General features: G+C 51.0%; 1 protein-coding gene across 1 annotated transcript; it reads left to right on the top strand.

Annotated features, from left to right (window-relative positions):
- Window positions 1–850: 850 nt before the first annotated feature.
- VCP (valosin containing protein) lies at window positions 851–22,283 on the top strand. The gene is made up of 17 exons (XM_076361642.1): window positions 851–938; window positions 5,901–6,012; window positions 6,402–6,574; window positions 8,736–8,878; window positions 9,856–9,986; window positions 11,825–11,956; window positions 12,375–12,477; window positions 14,216–14,349; window positions 14,604–14,739; window positions 15,775–15,887; window positions 16,551–16,715; window positions 16,826–16,948; window positions 18,033–18,245; window positions 19,498–19,806; window positions 20,730–20,885; window positions 21,246–21,400; window positions 21,819–22,283. The coding sequence occupies exons 1-17, from the start codon at window positions 922–924 to the stop codon at window positions 21,922–21,924; spliced, it is 2,421 nt and encodes an 806-aa protein (XP_076217757.1). The 5' UTR covers window positions 851–921; the 3' UTR covers window positions 21,925–22,283.
- The last annotated feature ends 4,078 nt before the right edge of the window (window positions 22,284–26,361 follow it).

The raw sequence follows: 26,361 nt of genomic DNA, 5'->3' as shown, positions 1-26,361 counted from the left end.
CGGCTGGGGACGTGAGTGCCCAAAGGGACCGGGGAACCGGGGCTCGGAGGGCAGGGGCTCGCCCAGTCCGGCCGCGCCAAAAGAACGGACCGGGGAAAAGAAAAACCGCTAAAAACATCGACAAATCGGGAAAAAGGGATGCGGGTGGCTTTGGGCTGAGGGGAGGGGCCGCGCCGCTTCACCCGGAGGGAAATGAAGCCTCCGGAGCGCGTCCCCCCACGGCCCCGCCGCGGCCGCTCTCGGCCCGGCCCGGCCCGGCGGTCCCCCGCCCCCCGCGTGCGGCCCCGCCGGCTGAGGCCGGGCGCGCTCAGCGCACCCGCGCTGCTCCCAGAGCGCCCGCCTCCCGCCCCTTCTGATTGGCTGCAACCCTGCCGCCCGTTTCCCCTTCCTCGGTCGCTAGCCAATGGCGAGACGAGGCTAACCCGGGGGGGCCGTCGGGGCGGGACTTCCCGCCCCGATTTTCCCATTGGTGGATTTTTGCCATTGGCCGCCCGGCCCGTGTTGCCCGGTAGAACAGCCACGGCAGGGGCGGCGCTGCGATTGGCTGACGGGTGTCGCGCTTGGCTCGTGACGGTTGGGAAGGGAAAAGGAGAGGGGCGGGGCGGAGGAGCAAGACGGTTCCTTCTTTTTTTTCCCTCGTCCCCTTCCCCCCCCCCCCCCGCCCCGCTTCCGCCTCTCCCATTGGCTGAGGTGCCGGCCGGGCGGAATTTCCGATTGGTCAGCGCACGCTGTTGCTAGGCAGGTGAGGCGGCGCGGGGCGGGGCTCCCCCTTCCGATGAGTCGGCTCTGAGGTTCAGTCAGCGCGAAGCGCCCCGGCCCGCCGCCGCCGCCAGCCTGCCCGAGACCCGCCGCCCGCCGCCGCCGCCCGCCCTGAGGAGCCGCCGCCGCCCGCCTCCCCTCGCCCCTTCCCCCCCCAGCGCCATGGCCTCGGGATCCGAGTAAGTGTGGGCCGCCCGCCGGCAGGCCGCGGCCTAGGCCCTGGCGCCGCGGCGCTGGGCCCGGCCCGGCCTAGCCCGCCTTGCCTCGCCTCGCCTCGGCGCGGCCCGGGCCGGGCCGGGCCCGGCGGTGGGCCAGATCCGCCCCCCGATCCCGCTGTGTCATGCAGGCCCTGAGGAGGAGGAGGCGGAGGCGGTGCCGGGAGGGGGGGATGGGCCGCTCCCCATCCGTCCGCCCCCCAACCCCCCCACCCCCGCTTCCCGGCCGGGCCTCCCCGGGAAGTGTCGAGTCATGGGGCGGGAGGGCGAGCCCTGGCCAGGCCGGGCCTCCCGCCGGGCCCTGGCCGTGCCCCGGCGCGGCCCGGGCCGTCCCGCTGGGCTAGGCCTCAGCCAGGGAGGGCTTTGTCTTCCAGGCCCCGGAGCGGCTGGCGGGGCAGCGAGGGGGGGAAAGGCATGTCCCGGCCTCCTCCTCGCAGCGGCCCTCGGGCCGAGGCTGGCAAGTGACTTGGCATTAGCAGAGGCAGACATGTTGTGCCGGGTTGGCCTCTGTGGCAGCTGAGGCAGTCGGCTGTATTTTCGTCTCCGGTGTCTTGCCTCACTCTCTTTTCAGTTCCAGGCTGAGGATCGTCTTTCATGCTCAAAAATGAGTTGAGTAACAGTGGCCTCTCGGCTCCCAGCCCGCGTGCGCAGGCCGCTTCACTGCCCCTTGAGAGGCCTAAAAATAGAACCTAAAGATAAATTTCCCAAATCCAGGAATACCTGAAGTAACTTTATGGCATTGCTAGAGGCACTTTTGGTCCCTTTAGTGTCCGTTGTTTACGTTCTCCTTTTCTTTCGCAACTCCTGAAATTCAGACCTGCTCGGTCCTACTGAGTCAGTTCCAGGAAGGTGTGCCAAGAATTCGGTGTCCGTGGTAGAGCTTGTGATGGAAGTGGTGGTCTCAGAGGTGTATTTTGCAGCTGAGCGAGGTGAACAGTGTCTTTAAAAAGAAACTTCTGCTTTAGCAAAGTTCTTATCACCACATAGGAATCAACAAAAGTTACTCTGCAACTGGAAAACAGTTACTTTTTAGTTGCCATTTTTGGGTCAATGCTGCTGGCAGCCATCTTGCTGAACTGAGCCTTAGCACAGCAAGTAGCATTGCAAGAGCTACGAGAGTGTGGTTTCTGAAGGGATTCTCGTTTTCCTGTGCCTACCTGTCTGAAACAGTGTTCGAGAACTTGGCATCTCGAGCACGAGTGTGAACTCACCGCTTTGTTGTCATGGGCTGTTCAGTAAGTGGCCGCAGTCATCAGATACCTCACCCGTTTGCTTCAATGGATAAAATGTTTTACGGGTTTCTTTTTTCAATACCTACCAGTTCAGTCTGTAACATGGATGTTCAGGATGGTGGGAAACCGCTGACAGGTTTTGTCTCAGAAGCGAGTTCATGAGGATGTTGATACAAAGGCACACCAGTGTACAGAAGGCATGACTGTTTTCACTTTCATTGCTGCAGCTGGAATCAGTTTGAGTCAGTGCCTTTTCACTACATTTTTAGCACAGACTTGCAGGAATAACTCATTTCCTTCGTTTAAGTGGAGCTTTGGAGGCTGGTAGTAATTTTCAGAAGAATCACTAACTGGTAATTACTTTCTGCTCTCGCCCTTCACACCATCCACCGTAATGCATAGCCTCTGGGTGTTATCACGTGCTGAACGAGGGGAGCTCTGGCACACAGAAAAAAAATGAAGTGATGTAAGTTCTGAAAAGTCCCCCCCACACCCCTTCCCTCTGTCAGATGGGGCTGTTGGACTGCTTTACTGAGAGAGGAAAGGGGGGCTAAGGATGGGAACCAGGATCCTGTTACTTTGGTCTTTAGGGCTAGTACATATTTGCTTCAATTTTATTGATGTCTTGCGCTTCATACGCAAGTTTGGCCATTAGCTGTGCTGGGGATTATGTCCTCGCTTCTGGCCTCTGTCTAGGAGCAGGCTTGATGCAGTCTCTGAATTTCCTTTTAATTCCAAAACTGCTCTAAAGCTACATTTTGTGTTCAGTTTATCTTTTTGTTCAGTCAGCAAAAGAAAGGAGCAAGAGGGAAGGTGTGTGAGGGAGCTGACAAAAGGGGTGAGTAGGGGAAATGATCTAGAGGACTTGCACCAGGCTGTCTCTGACGGGAAGCTGATTGAGGAGCTTTAAAAATTACCGAGGTTAGCTGTCTGTCCTACCCTTCGCTGAAGTTTACCAGCATGGGTAGGAATGTTGGCAGGAGAGAGCCCCAGCCTATGCCCTGGGCTTTCCTGCTTGGTATTTTCAGTTCAGGTGCTCTCATGCACAGATGTCGAGGGATTGTCTGAGCGTGGTTGAGGTGCACAGACGTATTTTGCTCCATCATCTCAGTTACAGCACGAGGAACCCCCATGCAATGAGGGCAAATGGTGATGATGATAATATTCTAAATTGCAACTGGAAGGTGGGTAGTGGTTGTCACTCAAAGTCCTTACCCCTGTCTGCAGGAGAAATAACATCACTGTCCTGTGTAGCTGACGTGTAATTTCGTAACACCTTCGTTTCTTTGTCTGCAGAACTGTCAGGTCAGGTAACTGAAGCTGACCCTGCACATTTAGATGCCTGCATGCTGTTTCTTGGAGACCTTTATTCCATTTTTAAGGCCTCCAAGCTTTTAGATTGCTTTAAGTGCAGTAATGTACTGACAGCATTGATCTGGCCCTCCCTTCTTACTTAGGAATCTGTTAGATTCAGTTCTTCAGTACTAAAACTTTTTTCTCACATTCAGCAGAACCAAGTGGACCTCTTGCTGTGCTCTTCAGCACTGCTGTGTGTCAGGAGGTATCTGAACTTTCTTTCCAGATTTATACAGCTCTTGGTTTATTGACAATTTTGGTCCAAAAGCTTCCACTTGCTGCCCAGTTCCTCTTCCATTTATTTTTATCTTGTGTCCCAGACTGGTTTTTAGGCCGCACGGCAGTCTCTGCATCCCGAGGGACAGCCACGCAGTTTCAGTGACAGTTTATGTAGCCAAAGTCTGGCAGCGATTTCTTAATCAAAGGCCTTTGGATGACATCTCATGTGCAGCGGGATACGATTTACATTCACATTCGGAGCAGGCTAAATAGAAATATTGTTTCTTTCTGGTGTCCCTTAGCTCAAGTTTTAAAATCTACCTGCTAAATTAATTTCCAGTGTCCAGGAGCTAACGCTGGGGCAAGGTCCTTACAAGTAGGTTGTTGTTTTTATCCACTCTTTTAACCGCAAGATCCTGTCTGACCTGACAATGTATTGGTTCAGTTTTCTTATCTCTTTCTCAGTTTTCCTGGAAATCCCAGGCCTTTTGGGACTTTACCAAGACCACATTTTAGGTTGAAGGTGGAATTCACGAGCTTCTTCCAGGACGTACCCAGCAGCCTTTCTTGTGTCTTTCTGGGTTCAGAGAATGGATCTGTAATGTCTCACATGGTCATTGAAAGGGATGGATGTCGATGTCTTATGTCTTGCACTCTTCAATCAAGAGAGGAAAACACGACTTTCCCAGTGCTGACAGTCCAGGAGAGACATGTTTTACAGATCCTCCTTTTGTTCACTTAAAATAATGTTGTCTCATTTCCAACGTCTCCTATACTATCAGGGCTTATGCGAAACTTGAAAGCCTCTTGGAAACAAGCTGGCTGCCCTCATGGGCTTGCTTGGTATTGTTCCCCCTTTTAAGTGTCAGAGAAAGGAGCCAATACCGCATAGTCTGTCTTGGAAAAACCTCTATCTCGAGGGGCAGGGGGACCTTGGGTAACACCACACTGTAGGTATGTCACCCCTCTCTGATGTACTTTTAAAAATGCAGTGAGCGCGCCAAGTGACGCACTGCTGCCATGGTCTGCGTTCGTGCTGTGTAGCTGCTTGCTCTGCCGCTTCCACTCAAGGTTTGATTTCTTCTGGTTATTTTGTCCCTGAAAGAGTGAAATAGAGCCAAAGCGTACGGCCAACACCGTTGTCCACAAAGCGTCCTACTCTTTGCCAGTGCTTGCCGCTTGCTTGGGACGAAGGAAGACTTTATTTTCTTTTTTTTTGTCGTAATCAAACCCAACTGTGCAAAGTTTTCTGTTCCTACCTTAGACACTGGCACATCTGGAATACTTTGAGAAAGTCGTCTGGTGCCCACCAAGGGAAGTTACAACAGTCTGCCACTGTTGCGGCAGGCTGAGGTACAGCTTCCAAGAGCTCCTCGGGAATCAGTTGGTTCAAATTCATATTTCTTTCATAGAGTGAATTATTTGCTGTATTAGATTTTGAAGGAAATTACTTAATCGGCCTTTCTTCCATTTCTTTGCTGTTTGATTTGCTCCATTTTGTCAAGGCTAACGAATTATCTGTCATATTTCTTGTGGTGTAGTGGGCTAGAGCTGCAGTGACTCCTGTGAAGGTATTATGGAAAGGTGCTTATGTCCTAAAAAGAAAACCCCATTTTTCATAAACACTTGAATATTTCTACTGGCTTGCTAGGTTTAACTAATAGGCCTCGACAGGCTAAACTTACAGCTCTTCCTGTCAGGGGAGCTGCAGCATTGTCCTTTAATTCCCCTGTTTATCTGGGATATGACACCAAATAGACTTGAACTTTTGTTTCGGTGGTGGTGGTTACATGCGATTTCAGATGAGTCTGACTAATTCTTTTAGGCAAAACATCTTACAGTCAGCAACATCTTGCAGACCACTTCTTTTCATAGATAGCTTCATAGCTATTTCCATCTGAGGCTAGTAAAGTAGTTATATTTAGTGACAGAAAACACCGTGCTTTGAACTCCTGCAACAGGTGCCCGGGAAAAATGTTCTCCCTTCTTACGAACAAGTCTGGTTTCTAAAAGACGAGACAACAAAGAAACCTGTCAAAAATGGAGATGAAAATGGGGGGGTGGCTGGAAAGGGGGGAGCAGTTTCACTCAGCCTCATAACTTCTGTTTTCTTTGCCAGTTCTAAAGCGGATGACTTATCGACTGCTATTCTGAAGCAGAAGAACAGGCCCAATCGGTTAATTGTTGATGAAGCCATCAATGAAGACAACAGTGTTGTGTCACTGTCCCAGGTGTGTCATCTATAAAAGCAAAGCATTTAATCTGGTAATTTGCAAGCTGTTGCTGTGTGTTAACTTGAAACGCAACTTTGCAACCTGAATTCAAGTATTTGTGTCAGAAGCTGCAGCTGTTACGAGTGAGGGAGGGTTGTCTTGTCTTGTTTCCTAATACCCTTCCGTGCTAAAATGTATTTTGATTCTCAGTTTGCAGGATTCAGTTGAGCTTGTGCCCTTAGTCTGGCTTCAGGATTAGCTCTTGACCAGTGTAGTGGGAGCCTCTGTCCTTGTGGATTTAGTATATCGCTTCCACGATGTAATTCTCCAAAGTCAAGTAACTCTCCGTCAAATGCTTGAATTCTTGTTTTGTCAAAAGCTTGTTCTAATGCTGTTACTGTTTACAGGCAAAAATGGATGAATTGCAGCTGTTCAGAGGAGACACTGTTCTGCTAAAAGGAAAGAAGAGGAGAGAAGCGGTCTGCATTGTTCTGTCAGATGATACCTGCTCAGATGAGAAGATTCGCATGAATAGGGTTGTTCGCAACAACCTGAGAGTGCGCCTGGGTGACGTGATCAGGTGAGGACTCGTTTGCTAACTGTTGCGTATCTCTGGGTTGACTAAATAATTTGTGCGCTGGCTCTGAATTGATCCGCAGGAGGTATTCTTACATCTTCCAGAGGAGATCGCAGAAGTGTTTTCAAGTGCATGGCTTACATCGGGGATCTCCGCTTACTTTTGCATGTGTTTCTGGCTGTGTGCGCATTCAGATTAATACTAAAAAATAATGCTAAAGATTCCTGAAGTCTCTTCAGGACCTTTGAGTCCAGGTCCTGTCATTAAACTGAGTGGTTCAATTATGCCACTGTTGTCACAGTCATCTTCCCAAATTCACATTGTCAGGTGAACTCGCAAATTTTTGTCTAAATTTTTAATGTCCACAGTGTTAACTGTGGAAGGCGTTAAGCAACATTGTAATTGATCTCGTAGTATCTGAGCTGCCCTATGGCAAACAGAAGTTTGTCACTTGTTTCTAGCAAGTTTTAAAACATGAAGCAGTCAAATAGCAAGACTAAAAATCCCTGAAGGATGTTTATATTCCAATTTTTGTTATAAAAGTAACTTTAAAATTAGGAATGCTTGAAAAGCATTGCAGGGATTTTGTTGTGCAACACTTGCAGGAAGTATTGGGAAAGCATTGAAGTATACATCTCGTCTTACAGGACACAGGTTCCATTCTGTGATGGGAGTGGGAGGAAAAACATGTGAGCATTTCTTAAACATAAAAGTGCTAATTTGCAGGCTTAAATATGGAAGGGCTGACAGCTCTTCCTCCTGAGCATCTTCCTAGTCTGGAATATCCTGCATGTTCTGGGAAAATTGGAGCCTGGTTTCTGACACTAGACTTCCTGGGGTGATATCTGGAATAATCTTTAAATGCAAAACGTGTTTCATACAAACTTTGTAGAGGAGAGGAATTAGGCTGTTCCACCCATTTCTCTACCACTAGAAAATGCAAGTTTTAAACACCACGGTAGTTGGAGCTGAACAGTGCTTTGTGCCAGTCTGCAGATTTAAAATAAAGGTGAATCCTTACTTTAACCTGATGTGAGGTTACTGTTGGAGTCGTCTCTAGTGTGACAGTTCAGCCTGGGCTCCCCCCTTCTCTGCTGGGACTGTGTCCATAGTGGTCATCAAGCCTTCCAAATGCGTTACCGATTGTCTTAGCTTTGTTGCAAGGGTCAGAGAATTTTCACACTTTTTGCCCTCAAAAGTTTTTCTTGCTGATCTTTAACTGCTTATTGTGTTACTTTCTGTGGCCTGGTTTCTGCCAAAATCCAGATTCATGTGCTAATCGCTTGCTGCTTGCAGTCTGTCAGCTGTTTTCCTTCAGGGGCAGACTGTCTTTTCCTTCACCCTTTCTGCTTATCCTCTCTGTAAAGCACGTGGTGAAAGAATCTATTAAGAGTCCCTAACAAAAGTCACGTATGAGAAGTTGCATGCTCAGCTGCAGTTCCATGTAGGCTTTTCTTAGCTGGCAAAGCCAGCTTGAGCTTTCTGCCACGGCTTGATACTCTGAGCTATCGCTACCGTAGGCTGTTGTCCTACACTGCAAAATAATGACTGTAGTGTTTGTTTAAAAGGGGGGAAAGGGCCTTCGGACTTTAACCTAAATATCAGCCTCCACAAAGCGGGACTGACAAGACACCTGGCTGCAAGCTGGTTACACCTGGTTGGTACTGTGAGACCCTTTGCTCAGAATCAGGGTTGTCAGCAACAGGGGCTCTGGTCTCTGTAGTAGGTTAGAGGGAGGAAGGAGCAAAGAGCTTCCCCCAGCTCCCTTTCCCTTGCAGCTGGTGCAGCAGTAGCTCATCATTGAAACCAAAGTTAGCTCGTGACTCTCACGGGTCTTTAGGCTGCATTAGTAACTTGTGAACGTGCCTTGGGGATGGCTACAGAAGGGCAAGGCGGGTAGGAAGAAAGCATGAAACTCCCCAGCAGCCTTGGATAGGGCTGAGAGGAGTGAAGGAGGGTGTGTGTTGTGAAGACTAGCTTGTGACGGGCATGATTTTTGCCTTGTCAGCATTGAAGTGTTCTTATGCGGGTGGGAGGTCTCACCAGCGCTTTGGAGGGTCCTTTCTGGCATTTGTACTGGCCTGGGAAGGGGCATCACTGCCTTTTCCAGACTCGGGTGTGAGTCCAGCATGATGGGGCTAACTGGAGTTTTTTTCTGTTGCAGCATCCAACCTTGCCCAGATGTGAAATACGGCAAACGTATCCATGTGCTGCCAATTGATGACACGGTAGAAGGGATCACGGGGAATCTCTTTGAGGTCTATCTCAAGCCGTACTTCCTGGAAGCATACAGACCCATCAGGAAAGGTAATAGTGCCTGTCATTGAAGTCCTGATGGCAGCAAGTGTGAGCTAGTCCTGAGACTGAATAAAGAGAATTTCTAGAAGCTTGCACAGATCTCTGCGAAGCATTAGCCTGACATCTGTAGAGTGAGATTTTGCAGGCGCTGATTTAATTTTTTCCTAATCTTCAGAAGAAAGGGTGATTGCTGGCTGGCAGAGCAGATTGATAGTTCTCCTGTGTTTTTTTGCCACGTGAGATGGGAGAGCGTCAGAAAAGGCTCAGGTAGAAGTCAGGAGAAAATCTCATTAAACTAAGTTGCTACCGCTTGATGGAATTGGGGAGTTGCCTGCATATTAATCAACTGGTTGGGTATACCAGCTGGTACCCTGACTAAATTAACTTCTTCAAAGTAATCTAATTAATAACTGGGAGAGTGCATAGAAAAGCAAATGCACTTTTGGAGTTGTGCTAGTAGCACTTCTGCTGGAACAAGTAGGTCCTAATACGCTATAAACACAAGTTGAAGCTATCCAGCTTCTGTAGCCCAGTTTAGCCCAGAGTCGTAGTGCAGTATTATATATTATTCTGCTTCTGGAGGCAAGCAGTTTTAACTAGTAACAACTAGTATTATAACTTCAAAATGAGTTTTTATTAAGTTAGTGCTTTCTGCCTGTTTCAGAAATGTTAAATTGAAACTGAATGGAAAAGAAATGTGATTCCTTGCCTTTGTGTTTTGTATTTAGGCAAAGTATTCTTTTCTATTGTTTGCTGTTTGTTACTGGATGGAATTTGAGAACTTTTAACTGCTGCGGATCTAAACGGTGCTCGGGTAGTCACAGTACATGCAGCTCTGGAGTTTAAAATGCAGAGCATTGTTACAAATGCCAGCAGTGTATGCCTGTGTAACCCACTTCCTTGTCCTCTGGGGCTGCTGGTAGTACAAGGGTCGACATTTTGCAGATGTCGGTTGCAGCAGGCTACTGAAGTGTGGGGCTTTACAGGTGACATCTTCTTGGTGCGTGGAGGGATGCGCGCAGTGGAGTTCAAAGTGGTGGAGACAGATCCAAGTCCGTACTGCATAGTGGCTCCAGACACGGTGATCCATTGTGAAGGAGAGCCCATCAAACGAGAGGTGAGCAGAATCCGGCCACGCAGTTCTCCTACTGAATCCTCTCTGTCCAAAATCTGTTCCTGTGACAGTACTTGAGAGCAGCAGTGTTTGCAGTTCCTGTTCTGGCATTTTGTGTATGTAGTGGTTAGAAACCCCGGGTTCGGGAGATGAGCTGCTGCTGAAAGTAGTCAGAGAAACGTACTTCCAGTGTCCTTCCTCACATGCTGAGACAGCACCAGTGCGTAGGTTTGCTGACGAGATGCCATACTTTGGCAGCAGCTGGTTTTGCATCTGTGTCCAGATACTTCAGGCTGGACTTAGATGCATCTTTTAATTCCAGAGTTCCCTTGATCCATAGCAGGAAGAGCTTACAATGTTGCTAAATTTCATGCCACATGAAAAGAAAGCAATTAGTGCTCTTTCAGTGAGAAATTTGAAATCTCAAAGTGGTTAACTTGAAAAAAAAATTTCCCCAGTCCCTTAAGGTGTCTAGCATTGAGTGTCCCAAGCTTGAGGGAGCCTGGGTGGCTTGTCTGTCAGGTCTTGGCCACCTTACTGTTACAGAGTAGGAAATCTCGGAGAAATGAGCTAAGGTGGTTGCATACTTCATAAAGTAAGTGCATTTTTACTACCTGCAAATCAGGGTGAGTGCTGGTTTGTAGTTAGCTGCCTTCTGAAAAATTCACCTCTATGTGACGCTTGTGAGACTGCATCTGGGCACCCCACGAGTCCAGTTTGGGCTCTTCAGGACACAGCAGAGAAGGTAGGAACAAGTTCAGCCAAGGCCACCGAAATGATGAGGAGCCGGAGGTCAGAATGAACGAGGAGGGGCAGGGAGAGTGGGATGATGCAGCCTGGAGAAGGGAAGGCAAAGGGGCAGGCTTACTGGTAACTGCCTGATGGGAAGCGGTAGATGACCAGGCTCTTCTGAGAGCTGTGCCCAGGGGCAGGACTAGAGGCAGTGGCGTAAGGTGGATCAAGGGAAATTCCCAGTAGATACTATGAAAAAGTTTTCCCCCAACCCTGGAGCAGGGCCCAAAGAGGACACGAATCTCCAAACCTGGAGACCTTCAGTGCTTGATAGGGCCAGACCCTGAGTGACCTGCTTGAGGTAGTGGTTCCTGTTTGTGGGGCTTGGACTGAGCCCCTCTGAGATTCCAGGCTCTGTTATTTCATTATTTTAGTGTGGCCTAATGTACAGATAACTAAGGCCAGTAGAAATTTGGACAGCCAAATGAATGGATGCTGTAGAGCTATACTGGAAGAGCTGGTAACGGTTGATCTTATCCATGTGTCTGGATCTTAATGTTCTCTGTTCATTTGATTCAATCCTAGAAGACAACACTACATCTGAGAGCTGTATGATAGCTCATGCAGTTTGTAGGGTTTTTTTTAATGTTGGTGTTAGGAAAGTGTTTCCTTACATGTTCTGGACACAGATTAAAGTACTGGCAACTTGTAAAGTATGTCAAGTAGTTAGAGATATCACTTCCAGTTTAAGGAATACGTATCTTTTATACTGAGCTTCACTGTCTCTTGCTGTCTTTGTTAGCCACGTCAGAGGGTCACAGGGCTTGTTTTGCGCTAGAGTCTGCAGGGAACCTGGCAGCAGAGGCTGTCATTCAAGAGGGTGGGCTTCAGTGAGGTCTAGGTACGTGCAGGCAATTCCCTTTGTATGTCTGGGAAGACAGAGCTAAGAAACAATTGTAGAAAACACCAGGAAGACTTGAAAGTGAGAATCTCAAGACAGCAAAGAAATAGCTACGAGCGAAAACCTGGATTCCTGGCTTCTGTAGACTGGGAGGGGTTGTTGAACTATTGTTTTCACTCAAATGTTTAATATATTTCCTTCCGGATAGGATGAAGAGGAGTCACTGAATGAAGTGGGCTATGATGACATTGGTGGCTGCCGGAAGCAGCTGGCTCAAATCAAAGAGATGGTGGAACTTCCCCTCCGACACCCTGCGCTCTTCAAGGCCATAGGGGTGAAGGTAAGTCCCCGTGTGCACCAGGTGGATGAGTGGGCTTGCCCTTGCAGATGACTCGTGATGTCAGAGGTTTATGAGGCATTGGCGGGGGCAATGAGTAATTTGTGGTTTTTTTTTTTTAATGCTGGTGTTAGGAAAATATTTCATTACATGTTCTGGACGCAGATTAAAGTACTGGCAACTTGTAAGGCGGAGTGATGCTTTGAATCAGCGCAGTCAGTTACTGGCAAGGTTTTTGTTTGTGTGTCATGTAAGGTAGTAAGGGTGTTGATAGCAGTGCTGTTCACGATGATGACAGCTGTTGCGTGAGTTTGCATCACAATTTCGGACTGGCTTTATCAAGTGCTTACAATTTCACTGTGAAGCTACTTAGGCATTCAGATACTAGCTCACCACTGAAGTCTCTTGCCTTTGTCTTCAGCCTCCACGTGGGATCCTGCTGTACGGTCCTCCTGGCACTGGTAAAACACTGATTGCCCGAGCAGTGGCCAACGAAACAGGGGCTTTCTTCTTCCTGATCAACGGTAAGTTTTGTGGCTGCTTTGGCCCCAAATCTACTGTGTGCTCATTCATCCATCTTATGGTAATGAATGGTGTTAATAGGGCTTGTAGAGCCACGTTGTCTCCCTGACATCCTTCCTTACCTCTTTCAAGCGTGCCTCTGGGGACGCTTGGAGGCCATTTCTGTGGAAGCATCTGTAGTGGCACTTCCCTTCGCTTGATTGTGTTGTAGCAGAGTGGTTGGAAGACAGCTTCACGACGCAGGGACTTGGAGTCTGGCTGGCTGGGTGTTCATTTATGTTGGTGAGGGCAGAGCTGGGAGTGAAGTGCTGAAATTATTCTAAGTATATGGGTGCAGGACACTTGCTTCTGTTGCTGCCACCACGTCCCATTCAGAAAAGAAGCTGGTCTGCTGTGGATTTCTCTCTCCCCTCAAGTGAAGCACAAGACCTGTTTTGTTTCACGTAACGTTAATTGGGAGGAACTTTCCCGAAAGCTATAGTGAGCACCTTGGGACTTAGCTACAAGTGACAGAACCTCCTATTGATAACTCTCACCTGTAGCAGTTGAGATGGTTACTGGTTTATGTCCAGTAAGGACCAAATTCTGGATTTTCCTCACTGCCTTTCTGTCCCATTTTACAATGGAGTGTATAGCACAGCATAGCAGTGACCAGCAGCAGGGAAGTGACTTGCTTTGTATCTCAAGATATCAGATGTAAATGGGCTGGTTTTAACCATATGTCGCCCTTGTCATATACTTCCTAAAGTGTGTGGAAACTGTCAGTGAATGCTAATGAGCCAGCCGTTTCTTTAGACAGTTGTACTTCTATTGCATAATAAAAATAACATTGTCAGAGTTAGTGATGTGTTCTCTGTGTGCTGGTGCCAAGCCTGGAGCTGCAGGCAGTGTTGTAGACAGAGCTGGTATGAAGGGGTGAGTTACCTGTAATGAAACTCTTAGTGCCTGCCCGCACCAGTGGCGCTGCAGCTGGTGCGCTTCAGTCAGCTAGCAGCTCTGCACTCCTGAGGGTCAGGTTTCTTTTTCTTGGGTCTGTTAGAAGCATGCTTTCTCTTCGTTACCGCTCCCATCAGCATGATGGAAAAATCTGTAAAAACAGAATAGATCTGTAAGCCTGCACTAGTGTTTGGCGATTGGAGATCTCAGGGGAATGCTGTCCTTCCTTCTGGGATTGATGTGCTTACACATTTTTATTGTTTTTAGTTATTCTTTGAGAGGAGATGGGGTTTGGGTTTTTGTTCTTTTTGGTTTTATTTTGTTGGTGGTTTTTTTTAAACTCATTTATAGGATCTTACAGAGGTCAATGTTTACCTGTGTAATGTAAGCTAAAGGCAGCTTCGGTATTGTAGAGCTTTTTCCTTCCCTACCCTGATAATTCATCACCATATAATTTGATTGGTTCTCTTGCAAGCTAGGGCTGGCATTAACGGTGTGTGGTGGCACATTACAGAGAAGCTCACAGGGTGTGAAATAGGGTGAGGAAAGAGGCAGCTAAGGGTAGCTCATTGACTAGTGCTGTGTTCTGTTAGCGTAAACTGAAAACACCAGAATAATGATAGAAAGTAATTCTGCGTGCCGTTCTTGCCTGTTCAGCTGCAAATTTAGTGAACTTGGTTGATAGTATTTGCTTTGACTTGAAATACAGATACTCCCATGTGAACGTTGTACTAAAAGAATTCAGTTGCACATCTTGGGGCTAGCTGCCTCTCTTCTGGGTGCCACAGTGCCGCTATTTTTCAGGTCCTGAGATCATGAGCAAGCTGGCTGGTGAGTCTGAGAGCAACCTGAGGAAAGCCTTTGAAGAAGCAGAGAAGAACGCTCCTGCCATCATCTTCATTGATGAACTGGATGCCATTGCTCCTAAGAGAGAGAAGGTAAAGAAAGCCTGTAGAAGGTAAAGAAGCATGTCCTTTTTGGTAGCAGCTGGCACGAATCTCTGCACTTGACTACAGGGTAAAGCAGTATTCAACTTAAGGCCTGGTTTCAGTTGGACGTGAGAAGACTCAGATACAGTTCACAATGTTTCTTGACAGCTCGCGGCCATCATATCTGTCCGCTGTGGTGCAGTACCAGCTCCTGTGCTGTGTTGTAGAGCTTTTGGTCTAACCACTGCTTTCTCTCTCCATAGACACATGGAGAGGTGGAACGTCGCATAGTGTCTCAGCTGTTGACTCTTATGGATGGACTGAAACAGAGAGCGCATGTGATCGTTATGGCAGCTACCAACAGACCTAACAGCATCGACCCAGCACTCAGGCGATTCGGTAACCACGATTGCAGTCTCTTTCTTGTGCGTCTCATACTTTGTTACAGGCTATGCTTCAGGGGCCTTGGAAGGATTGAGCAGAAATTAATACTAAACATCTTCTGTGTGTTACATAAACTATTGACTTGCCTCCAGCTGCTTGTTTGAAATTAATTTCTAGACTTCCAGCCTTCGGTATCACTTTCTGTGCCGTATTAGGTTAGAACTTGTAGAAATAAAAAAATACTTTGAAGTGGAAAAGTGTGCTAGTCTCTATTAGGTGAAGCCATTTCAGGACACACTGAAGGGGTAAATGCTTAAGGGAATGTTCATGCCTTAGGTTGCAGAAGGCTCTGAATTGTCTGATTTCTTTCTTTTATTGATGAGAAGTCCGGTAGTTTCCGAGATTCATGTTTTCGAAACTTTGCATTGTGAATGAATGTGACCAGTCGGTAAAGTCTGTAATGGCAAACCACTCAAGTGTGCAGGGGAAAACGGCCTCTTAAATGTGTAGCGAGCCTCTAGCTATGGCTAGAGGAAGATGATAGGTGTACATACCTTAGTTAATATTTCAGTAATACCTAGGTTTCCTGCCTCTCCAGATATTGGGGCAGTTCATATTTTTCACCACTTGGGTACTGCTATGAGAGTTCTGAAAAATTAAATCTCTCTGTATTTGCAGACTCTTGTGATGGGTACACAAAGGTAGAAATAAACAAAAACGTCTCATGGTATGTTGGCTCGGGGAAGCATATTTTCCTAAAAACGAGGCTCAGAAAAAGTTACTAAACCAGCAGTCCTCTGTGTCGTACAATCTTGAACTCTAGTTGATACAGTAGTCTCGCTTTCCCTAAATGGCTGAAGCCTTTCCTCCTTCTCTGATGTGACTCTGCTACTGTGCTGATAGATGCTGCAGAGAAACCCAAAGTTGGCATTTTCTGAAATTGCGTGTGTTTGTGGCTTGTCATCATGTTGTTCAGTCAGAGGAAGGCAGCAACCGCAGCTCCTCTACTTCACAGAATCAGCAGCTCAACGTATGTTTTGTACTCCCCAGGTCGTTTTGACAGAGAGGTAGATATCGGTATCCCAGATGCCACCGGGCGCCTGGAGATCCTGCAGATCCACACGAAAAACATGAAACTGGCTGATGATGTGGATCTGGAACAGGTGAGTAGCGTGTTATTAGGAAAGCTTGTCTTTGCAGACAGATGTTCCCAATGCTGTGTTTCGTAGTGGAAGAGTTGTTAAGGCTTGATTGTACAAATGTAGTTGCTCATTTAGGACAGCATGAAACTGGGTGAATGTGTGATCTCTGGACTTCCTTCTAACTAGCTTACCAGTGACCAGAAATCCTCACTCACTAGTTAAGAATGGCATGGTGAAGTGAGGCAAATGTGTATCAGTCCAATCTGGAAGTGCCTTGCCACTGTCTTGCTGGATTTGTTTGCTGTGGCATTCTCTTTAAAAGTAAAGCAAGCCTGAAACAGCTCTCACAGATCTGGGTGAGCACTGTGGTGACGCTGGACACCATGTGTAAACTGGATGTTTCCTGTAATCTCTGTCCTGAATGAAGAACTGCAGTCCTCAGGGTTATCTTTCCGCACACCATCTGAATTCCAGTTGCAGCTTTGACCTCAAGTAGGAGGTAGAACAGCGATGTCTTTGCCTGTTAAATACGTGGTAGCACTTGTCTTGAATCTGCAGCAAAGCACTGATGCTCTGGTCCTCCAGAGCTTTGTTGCACTTCCCAGTGAGTGACCAGAGCATGCATTGCCCTTGCAGAGCGCTTGCTTGTATCCCTGTGAGTCATAGTCAGTGCTCTGCTTTCAGGTGGCAAACGAGACCCATGGCCATGTTGGTGCTGACTTGGCTGCTCTTTGCTCAGAAGCTGCTCTTCAGGCTATCAGAAAGAAGATGGATCTCATAGACCTAGAAGATGAAACCATCGATGCTGAAGTGATGAACTCGCTGGCTGTGACCATGGATGACTTCAGGGTAATGCAGGAGTGCCCCTCTTTCTTTTGGGTGCAATATCCAATTGCTGATCTGAAGCAAGTGAACTTAATGTGTTAGAATTCATATAATGCCGTTTCTTCTAACGATAGTGGGCTCTGAGCCAGAGCAACCCTTCTGCTCTTCGGGAGACTGTGGTGGAGGTGCCACAAGTTACCTGGGAAGATATTGGTGGTCTAGAAGATGTGAAGAGAGAACTCCAGGAGCTTGTACAGGTAAGGGTTTCCAACAGATTTTTGCCTAGTCAGCTTGAAAAATATAATAATAAAATCTAGAACTTCTTCAGATTCCCGTTCGGGCTGTGAACAGGGTAAATGCAGAGGTTTTTATGGTATTTGCTTGTAATGGATGAAAAATACCATGCTGTTCCATCTCAGTGAACTTGGAGAGGAAGGTGCTGGGAAGCAGCGTCAGGCTTTCCTTAGCCGAGTCTACAGTGCCTGGGTGGGTGGGTGTTGTGCAACATGCAGAAACAGCAGTAGTTCTGCTTCTCTTAAGTGGAGACCAGCGGTGGGACCACTGCTGAGAATCCTTTTACGTGGTGGCTTTATGTGCCAGAAAGTGGATGAAGATTCTCGTACAGAGAGCCTCCGAAGGGCTTCCCATCAGCATTAGCATAGGGACAGGTGAGAAGTAATTGTGAAGCCTTCTACGACGGGAAAGATGGACAAAAAGTCATGAATGGTCTGTGGAAACTCCTGGTGGCTGCACTGGGACGGTTTGGCTTTGATACGTTCCTGCTTTCAGGTGGCGCTGTAGAAACATTCTGTCTGTGAATAAAAGAATCTAATTTTCTGCTGTTAAAATCATCACCTATCTCTGACCTCGTTGCTGAGGATAAATGCTCACATCAGACACCTTGCCTGTCTCTGGAGAGCAGAGCGAATAGGTTAGATAATGAGCTGTTCCCTTTTGCTTCTGCAGGGCAGAGTGAAGTTGGGGTTAAGCGTGCTGGAAAACTACCTGAACTGGTACTTAGTTCTTAGAGGTAAATAGGTTCTTTAAGGCAGCTTTCCAATTTAGCCATGGTGCTTTTCAAACCGGTGTCCATTTAAAAACTCCAGTGGCACCGAGCAGGCAGGATCTTGTGTTTAACCCACCAGAAATCTCAGGTAGTATTTCTGGTAGGAGGAGAAACAAAACTGACCTAGAGAAAGATGTCCCTACCTATGGCAGAAGGGTTGGACTAGGTGATCTTTGAGGGTCCCTTCCAACCCAAACCATTCTGTGATTCTGAGTTACAGGCCTGTTCTGGCTCATCATGAGAGGTGTGTGTTTGTTTGTTTTGTTCTCCTTCAGTATCCTGTGGAGCACCCGGACAAGTTCCTCAAATTTGGTATGACCCCATCGAAAGGGGTTCTGTTCTACGGGCCACCTGGGTGTGGTAAGACACTGCTGGCCAAAGCCATTGCCAACGAATGCCAGGCAAACTTCATTTCCATCAAGGGGCCGGAATTGCTCACTATGTGGTTTGGCGAGTCTGAAGCCAACGTGCGCGAGATCTTTGACAAGGTAAGTGTTTCTTCTGTTCCCTGTGCTACTTTGTGCTGAGGTACCCCCAGAATTTGTGCCTCCGCTGCATCTGTCTTATTGGCCTGGTTCTTGTTTGTGTCTTTGTGTTTTCCCCACTTGCACTGAGAGCAGGGGCCACTTTCCTGATGTTGGGGGAATTAATCCTCTTAAGCAACATAGCTATTTAAACTGTTTTTTCTGGCTGCGATTTGTTTCTGTTGCAGGATGATAAATGCCCCAGTGCCTTAGCAGTGAGGCTAGCGTTAGGATGGCATAGATATCCTCCACATCCCTGAAAACTTACCCTGACACCTCGTTAGCTGTCACCATATACAGATTTTCAAAATATCCTGTGGGTTCTTGTCCTGCAGTATACATGGCTTAGAAAGGAGCGCACTCCTACTGCCCAGTTGGCCAGTAGATGGTGTTGCCTCCTGTCCCAGAAGGTATCTGCGTGGATTATCCTGGGAGTCTTCCCTCTTGTGGTCAGGGAAGGTGCTGACAGAACAAAGTTGGAAGGAGAGCGAGAGAGAAAAGTTTAGGTTGGGAGGGAACCTCAGAGGCCGTCTAGTCCAGCTGTTTGTCCAGAGCAGGGAGCTAACTTGGAAATTCGATCAGGTTTCTCAGTGCCTCGTGTTCTGAACACGTGCTGAGGGTGGAGAATCCCTGACCTCTCTGGGCCTGTGTGCGAGCGTTTGAGCTCTCTCATTGTGAAGAATTTTTTTTTTTCCTCATTTCTGACTGGAATTTTCTTTGCAGCCGTTTGTGCCTGTGGTCTTTCACCCTTTCACTGCACACCTCGAAGAAAGATCTGACTCCCTTTTCCCTATAACTACCCGTTAGGTGGCTGAAGACAACGGCTGGATTTCCACCTTCCATTGGATATATCTCGCCTACTGATACTTGAGTGCCTAAATAAACAATTGACGTCCCCAGGTGTTGCAGGGAGAGTTCTAGTCCAGGCAGATTGGCTCCAGCTTTCCCTCTAGGCGTTGGAGTTGCCACCCTTCTGCCTGCTTCACAGTGCTCCCAGCTTTGGGGAAATTCAGCTTGTTGGTTCAGAAGAATTTAATTGAGGGTTTGTGTGGCAGGAGACTGTTCTGGAGCAGCTCCTCCAAGCTCTCCTTGCAGCAGCAGTGCTCTGGTACCCCTCTGAGCTGCTTTAATGGTAGGGTAGGCTTAGTGTGACATCAACATGCTCCTCGCCGGGTGGTGTTAAGATGGAGTAATTGTTCCCATCTGCTTTTTGCAGGCCCGCCAAGCAGCCCCTTGTGTGCTGTTCTTTGATGAGCTGGACTCCATCGCAAAGGCTCGAGGTGGGAATATCGGCGATGGTGGTGGTGCTGCAGACCGCGTCATCAACCAGATCCTGACAGAGATGGACGGCATGTCCACCAAGAAGAACGTCTTCATCATCGGTGCCACCAACAGGCCAGACATCATTGACCCAGCCATCTTGCGCCCCGGCCGCCTGGATCAGCTCATCTACATCCCCCTGCCTGACGAGAAGTCCCGGGTTGCTATTCTTAAGGCCAACCTGAGGAAATCACCAGTTGCCAAGGTAGGCTCTGCGCCCTGACTGCGTCCGACTTGGGTTTGCTGCGTGCTGCACGTGCTCCTCACAAGCTGGGGACAGAGCAGAGGGCTGGTGGCAGCTCCACGCGGTACAGAGCTGGGAAACCTTCAGTCCCTGAAGGATGGAAATGAAGAGGTAGGGGGAGGCTTGAGCTCTGAGGCTAGGTATCAACGAAGCTAGGTGTCGGTGTGCAAGCACGGCAGGTCTTTGTCACATAGTGCGGGAACAGGAAAGCCTGTTACGGCAAGATGGAGAAGATTCTTGTACTCTGAAAGAAAAGTAAACGTAGAACACGGGTGGGGAATGGAAATGGAAGAGGAACCATTGCAGTTAATCGTTGCTGAACTCTGTCATAGGCAAGAGCTATGTCCCCTGCCTGGGCAGCAGGCAATAATGCAACTGACAGTGGATCAGAGAAAAGCAGACGTCCAGTGAGAGCTCAAGCTTTTTTTATGCCAAGCTTACCTTTTTAGGTTCCGTTGGGAAGGAAAGCTTCAAAGGAGGTTGCAGTACTACCCCCTCAGTTGAGGGGAAGGAGGAGGAGGAGGTCGGTTGTCTTGGTCTGCCTGTGCCCCATCTCCATTTCCAGTCTGACAGTGTTTTGTTTGACTCCTGATGCTGAGACCTGAGCAAATGATATCCTAAATCCACAAGTGCAGAGGCATTTACAGCCGCTTCGTGGCGTCTTGGTGGGTGTGCGGGGAGCGTGGCCTGCCTTCATGTGTGGTTAACTTTTCCCAGAAACAAGAACCCTAACAGCTGATCTTCTCAAAAGATGTTTAGGCAGCACCTTGGTACCATGGGATCTGAAGACACCTCTCTGTCACCTGAGGTTGTAAGGTGTCAAGGAGAGGCCTTTTTTTTTTTTTTTTTTTTTTTTTCTTCCCCCTTTTTCTTTTTTCCACTAGGATGTCGACCTGGATTTCCTAGCTAAGATGACCAATGGCTTTTCGGGGGCCGACCTGACAGAAATTTGCCAGCGTGCCTGCAAACTGGCCATCCGCGAGTCCATCGAGAGTGAGATCAGGCGAGAACGCGAGAGGCAGACCAACCCTTCCGCCATGGTGAGTGGGGCACTCTGAGCTTTCCCCGCCCATGAGACGGGCAGCCCACCTCTGCCCGTGGGTGAGGTGTGATGTGTTCCTCTCTGTAATCCTCGGGTGGGGACGAGTGGGCTCTCGGCACAGAGCGTGGAGCTGGAGCACTTCGTTCTCATCTTGCGGGAGGGCGAGGCCCTCCCGGGGTGCCTCATCGTCGGCGTTGCTCGCAAGGCCCCTGCCGCAGCCCTGACTCACGGTCTGCCGCAGCGTCCCTCTCCAGCCCCTGCCTCAGAGGAGCACCCTGGCCCGGAGGGAGGCTGTGGGCGGCCGTCGGGCCGCGGAGCTCGGGCACGCAGCTCACCTGGGCCCTCTGTCCCGCTGCAGGAGGTGGAGGAGGACGACCCGGTTCCCGAGATACGCAGGGATCACTTTGAGGAGGCCATGCGCTTTGCTCGCCGCTCCGTCAGCGACAACGACATCAGGAAATACGAGATGTTTGCACAGACTCTACAGCAGAGCCGTGGCTTTGGCAGCTTCAGGTAACCGTGGGGGAGTGGGGGGAGGGCAGCGTGGCTCAGCCGCCCCCAGAGCAGAGCACCGAGGCAGCTTTCTGCTGGATTCTGGGTAACAAACCCCTCTTCCACCGCGCTTTCCCGTTCTCCCCAGCGTGTATGGCAGCTAGTACACAACGTGGCGGGTGTAGGCTGTGCTGCAGGTCGGTTTTAGCTGCTGTTGGTGCTCCTGAAGTCCATCAGCCCTTTTACACTTAACACAAGCGACATCCAGCAGCCGTGTGAGCCTTTTGCGTGACCTGCCGTAAGGCTTCATCCCGTTTCTCCTGCCTGTCCTACTTGGCGCCGGGGTGTTGGCGTGGAGGGAGGGGATGGTGCTGAGCTCTGAGGAGGCTTCTGAACGGCATCTCGTCTCTTCTCTCCTCTTCTGCACCGCTGCACGCAGGTTCCCGTCGGGTAACCAGGGCGGCGCCGGTCCGAGCCAAGGCACAGGAGGCGGCAGCGGGGGCAACGTGTACAGTGAAGACAATGACGATGATCTCTATGGTTAACTCGCTGTCCTCGGTGGACCAAACTCCAAATCAGGCCACGTTGTACAGGGAAAAATCCAATGTTCAATGGACTCTCGGCTTCTTCATTCCTCAGTCAGAACAGTGTAGCTGCGCGTCAGACTTTGTACAGGGAATGTTTTCCGCCAACACAGATCCAGACCGTTGTTCAGCTGGGAGGCAGACAGTGAGTTAACAAGGAGGGGAACCGACTTAATTTCTGAGAAATTTCTGTTCTAGTTTATGTGGCAGAATCAGCAGCTTTAGCAAAGGGTACAACGCTAGCCTGTATTAAAAAAAAAAAACCACAAAAAAACCACAAAAATAATAAAAAAAATTAATAAAAATCCCACAAAACTCTAGCCAGGCCCCCGCCCTTCCTTCGTGTGGTGCGGGCGCGGTCTGTAAACCCGTGTCTCGGGTGCTGCCCGAGCACTCCTCGCTCGGGTGGACTCCATCCCTATGTGCGCGTCCCTGCCGCGCGCGGGGCTGCTCTTCGTTCCCGCCGCCCCTTAGCTCACCTTAGCGGAAGAAGCGGGTTTGGCGGTGCCTCTCGTCTGCCCCGGCTTGGCAGGAAGCTTCGCCGCCTGAGAGAGCCCGGCAGCGGGTGTCGGGTGCTGCTTCTCCCACGCTGACCGTGAGCGGTCGGGTCTCCTGCGGCAGGGGACTTCTCCAGCGGTCCCAGGACGAGCACAAGGGGGCCCTTGGGCTGCCTCTGGGGTGTGCGGTTGCAGCGCGACACCCCTACGCTTGGGGAAGGGGGGAGCTTCAGCACAACATTTCATGCATCCCCCGGGGTTTCCGACAACAGTCTTGGCTCTCCGGTGCCAGCCCGCCCCGTGTTGTGCCCCGTACTCGGTAGTCGGGTTCTGATCACAGTTCTCCTTCCTTTCCGCTTCTTCTAGCCCAACGCCTTGCTCCTTGGTTTATTTTCCCTTCTCTGAACTGGAAAACGTGCTACTGCTCTACTTCCTTGTCTTTTATGTGAGAGAAGCCCTGCGTCCGGAGGGAGCCGGGCAGGAGGCTGGGTCGGGCCCAGCCCTGAGCCTGAGGGGGGAGTCTGTTTGAGGTGGTGGCTGTAGGACGCACAGAGCCGCCGCGCGCTGTCGGCTTTTTGGGGGGGGGTGCAGGGGCTGAGGGTTTCTGCAAAGAGGTTTAAACGCAGATTGCGTGGCAGAAGGGTGCCCCGGGGGCCTTTGGGGCTGAACCATGACGGGGAGGGCCACCTCCTCCCCCCCCCCCCGACCCTGGGCAGGAGCTGTGTGGGGCCTGGGCGGTGGGAGTGAATGCCCCGAAGGCTGGCGGGTCTTGGAGGGCTCCATCAAACCAGCCAGATTTAAGGGGAGAGGGGAGTCTCAAAATGGCAGAAGGACGGGACTATCCGTGAGAGGGGGCTTGCGTGCAGCAGTGGGGAGAAACGTGCTGAAATTGGGAACGCTGTGTTTAAATAGCACAACCTCCTGCTGGGGTAGGAGGCCACGCAGGCCCCCGGGGAGGGGGGGCAGCTCAGGTGCTCTGCCCTACTTCAGAGCTCGCCGCCGGCACCGCTCTTGCCCTGTCCTCATGCCACCTCTGTTAGAGAAAACGCTGCTGCTCGCTCCGGCGGGGACGCTGGCTGTTGCCTCCTCCTGTGGCGGTGGGGTTGAGGAGGGGAGAGGGCTGGTCCTTCCCCTGCCCCTCACCTGTCCTCTTTTGGGTTAACTGGCACCTGGAAACCTTTACCGCAGTGCTACTTCCCCGCCTGCACGGCAGAGGTGCTGGTGTGGCTTTTGTGTCCCGCTGCTTCACCCAAGAGAGAGGCAGCTCCAGCTGGGGCGGGGGGACCAGGAGCCAGCCGCTTTCAGCCACCCGGGAAAGGGGAAAGGGCTGCTCTGCACCCACCCCAGGACTCTCCCAAAAGCCTTCCCCAGCTCTGGCAGGGGGTGGGTTTCTCCCTCCCCGCCAGTTTGGGACCATCGCCACCCAGCCAGCGCCGGGGGAAGATCCGTCCTGGCACCTCTGTCTGCTGTGGAGGCTGGGGCAAGCAGGGCAGGGGATGGTGGGGTGTGCATCCCAGCTCCCGGCAGCCCAAGTCTTCCCTGCTGCCTCTCCTAATTGGAAATGCTAATTACATCCAGCAGGAGGGCTGCAAAACCTCGTCTTTCTTCCCTTCCACCTGTGGGACGTGGCTCCTGGTGGGGACAGCACCCACGGGAGCTCTGAGAGCATCTGCCCCTGCCCCGAAGCAGTGTAAACCCGCTGGGGGGCTGAGGGTGTCCCCCAAATCAGCGCTTGCAGCAGCTGGGAAGCTTGGGTGGACCCTCCCACCCCCACGAACCCCCAGCAGCCCCGGGAGAGCAGTTGGCACCAGGGACTGGGTTTGGCCCCAGCTTATGCCCCTTTCCAGGAACCACCCCCCCAGCAGAGACACCCTGGTAGCTGCAGGGGCAAGAGCCTTCCTGCAGCACCCTCCTCCCCTGCCCAGCACCTTGCTGGGGGGACTGGGCACCCCCAAAGTTGCTGGGGGGAGGAAGGTGCTGGTGGCTGGGGCTTGCCCTGGATGATGTGGGATTAGCGAGGGGGGCAGCTGAGGGCAGCCTTTACATCGCCACCATGGTCGGCATCTCCTTCTGCCCCCCTGGGGTTCCCCGCGTGGCCCCAGAGCCACGTCCCCCCTGCCCCAGCCCTACAGCCGGGTCCCACCAGGACCGTGCGGCCTCACAGGGACCGCAGCCCAGCCACGGTGGGTGCAGGGTGGGGGACCCCTCCCCGGCCAAGGTGTTGGGGTTAGAGGCTGGTCCCTGACCCAAGGGATTGGGGCCCTCCTGCAGCACCCCAAAACACTCCAGGCCCAGCAGGCGCTCCTGCCAGCAGAGGGCAGGCAGCGGCCATGCTCAGCGCGTCCCCTGTCCCACTCTGGGCCAGGCACAGGTGCCCTATGGGCATCCCCGCCCCATGGGCACTCCTGGCCCCAGGGCCATCCCCCCCGCCTTGGGCATCCCCTGTCCCATGAGCGTCCCCTCCCATGGCTATCCCTGCCCTGAGGGCATCCCCCCGCCACAGGCATCCCTCCTCCGCGGGTATCCGCCGCCCCATGGACGTGCCCTCCCTGTTGACATCCCCTGCCCCATGGCATCCCTTCCCCATGGGTGTTCCTGCTCCAAGGGCGTCCCCTCCCCAACGGCATCCCCTACCCCATGGGCATCCCCAGCAGCACTGTTGGCCCCCATGGCCGGGGGGGGGCTGTGCTGGCTCTGCCACCCCCCCCAGTCTACTCAGCCCATGGCCCCCATTTGGGGTTTGGCAGCCTCTGCCCAGTCCCCTCCCGAGGAACAATGGCTGTGGGTTTTGCTCTCATCGCCTGCCTTTGTGCGCTGCTCCTGCTGAGAGCTCTCGGGCAAATTTTCGGGGTATCAGCGGGACTTTCCCTGGGTGCAACTTGTGCCACTGCTTCTCACCCTGCCCCAGGGCCCCTCTGGGAAGAGCCGGGCACCGACGTCTCTCCAGCCCCCCCAGGCAGCCAGCAAGGAGCCCCCTTCGCTCTCCCATCCCCAGCTGCAGCACCCTATCGGCTGCAACCCCTCCTTGGCCAGCCCCGCTCCCGCTGCCCGTGTCAGCCATGTCCCGGGAGCCCCAGGGTGACACAGAGCCCCTGACCAGTACCCCCCGCTCCCGACCCCCGGCAATGTGGTTAGCACAACTAACGCCATTTTATGAGGCGAGCATCCATTCTCTGTGACCGAGCAGGTCATGTATTTGTTCCCGTCCCCTCATTCTCAGGCCCTGAAGGTCCTGCGCACCAAGTAGACAAACCAAACAGATTTCTTCTTCCCCTCCCTACCGGCCTCTAGGTTCCTGGGCGCCAGGCCGGTTACTCCCTTCCTTACCGGCCTTGAAGGTCCCAGGCACCCGGCCAGCCCGGTGGTGGGGATGACCCTGGCACAGCGCCCCGTCCCCGCTGCCTGCGCGAGCACAGCCCAGCAGCTCCCATCACAACACACCCCGAGGAAGTGCATTTTTTTAAAATACTTTATTTCTTTTTTTTCTCAATGCTGACATTACAAAAAAAAAAAGAAAAAAAGAAAAAAAAATTACAAAAAAAACCCACTATAAAACATTCTGGTCTCATTGAAACTGAGAAAAACAAAGCAGCTTGCATCTGCACGCTGGCCTGTCTTCTCGCTCGCAGTGTCCATCAGGTTTCTCTATGTCGAACTCCACAGGGACCAGCGGAGGGAACCGGCGGCGTCCCCTTGCCAGCCAAACCGGGCGATTAATTAAGCAGCGCCTAACAGCTCTCCTCACCCCGTATGATACACTGTACAGCTGTACACCCAGCCCCGACGGACGCCCTGCGCTCGCCCCCCCCGCCCCAAAAGACCCCCCGTTTCAAGTCAGTGACTTCTCTTTAAAAAAAAAGGATTCCCGGGGCGGGGGGAGGATATTTTGGCAGGGGTTTTC

The sequence above is a fragment of the Aptenodytes patagonicus genome, chromosome Z (genome assembly GCF_965638725.1).
Source record: "Aptenodytes patagonicus chromosome Z, bAptPat1.pri.cur, whole genome shotgun sequence".
Lineage (NCBI taxonomy): Eukaryota > Metazoa > Chordata > Aves > Sphenisciformes > Spheniscidae > Aptenodytes > Aptenodytes patagonicus.
The sequence above is the reverse complement of the archived record's forward strand: the minus strand, read 5'-3'. Positions and strand labels throughout refer to the sequence as shown.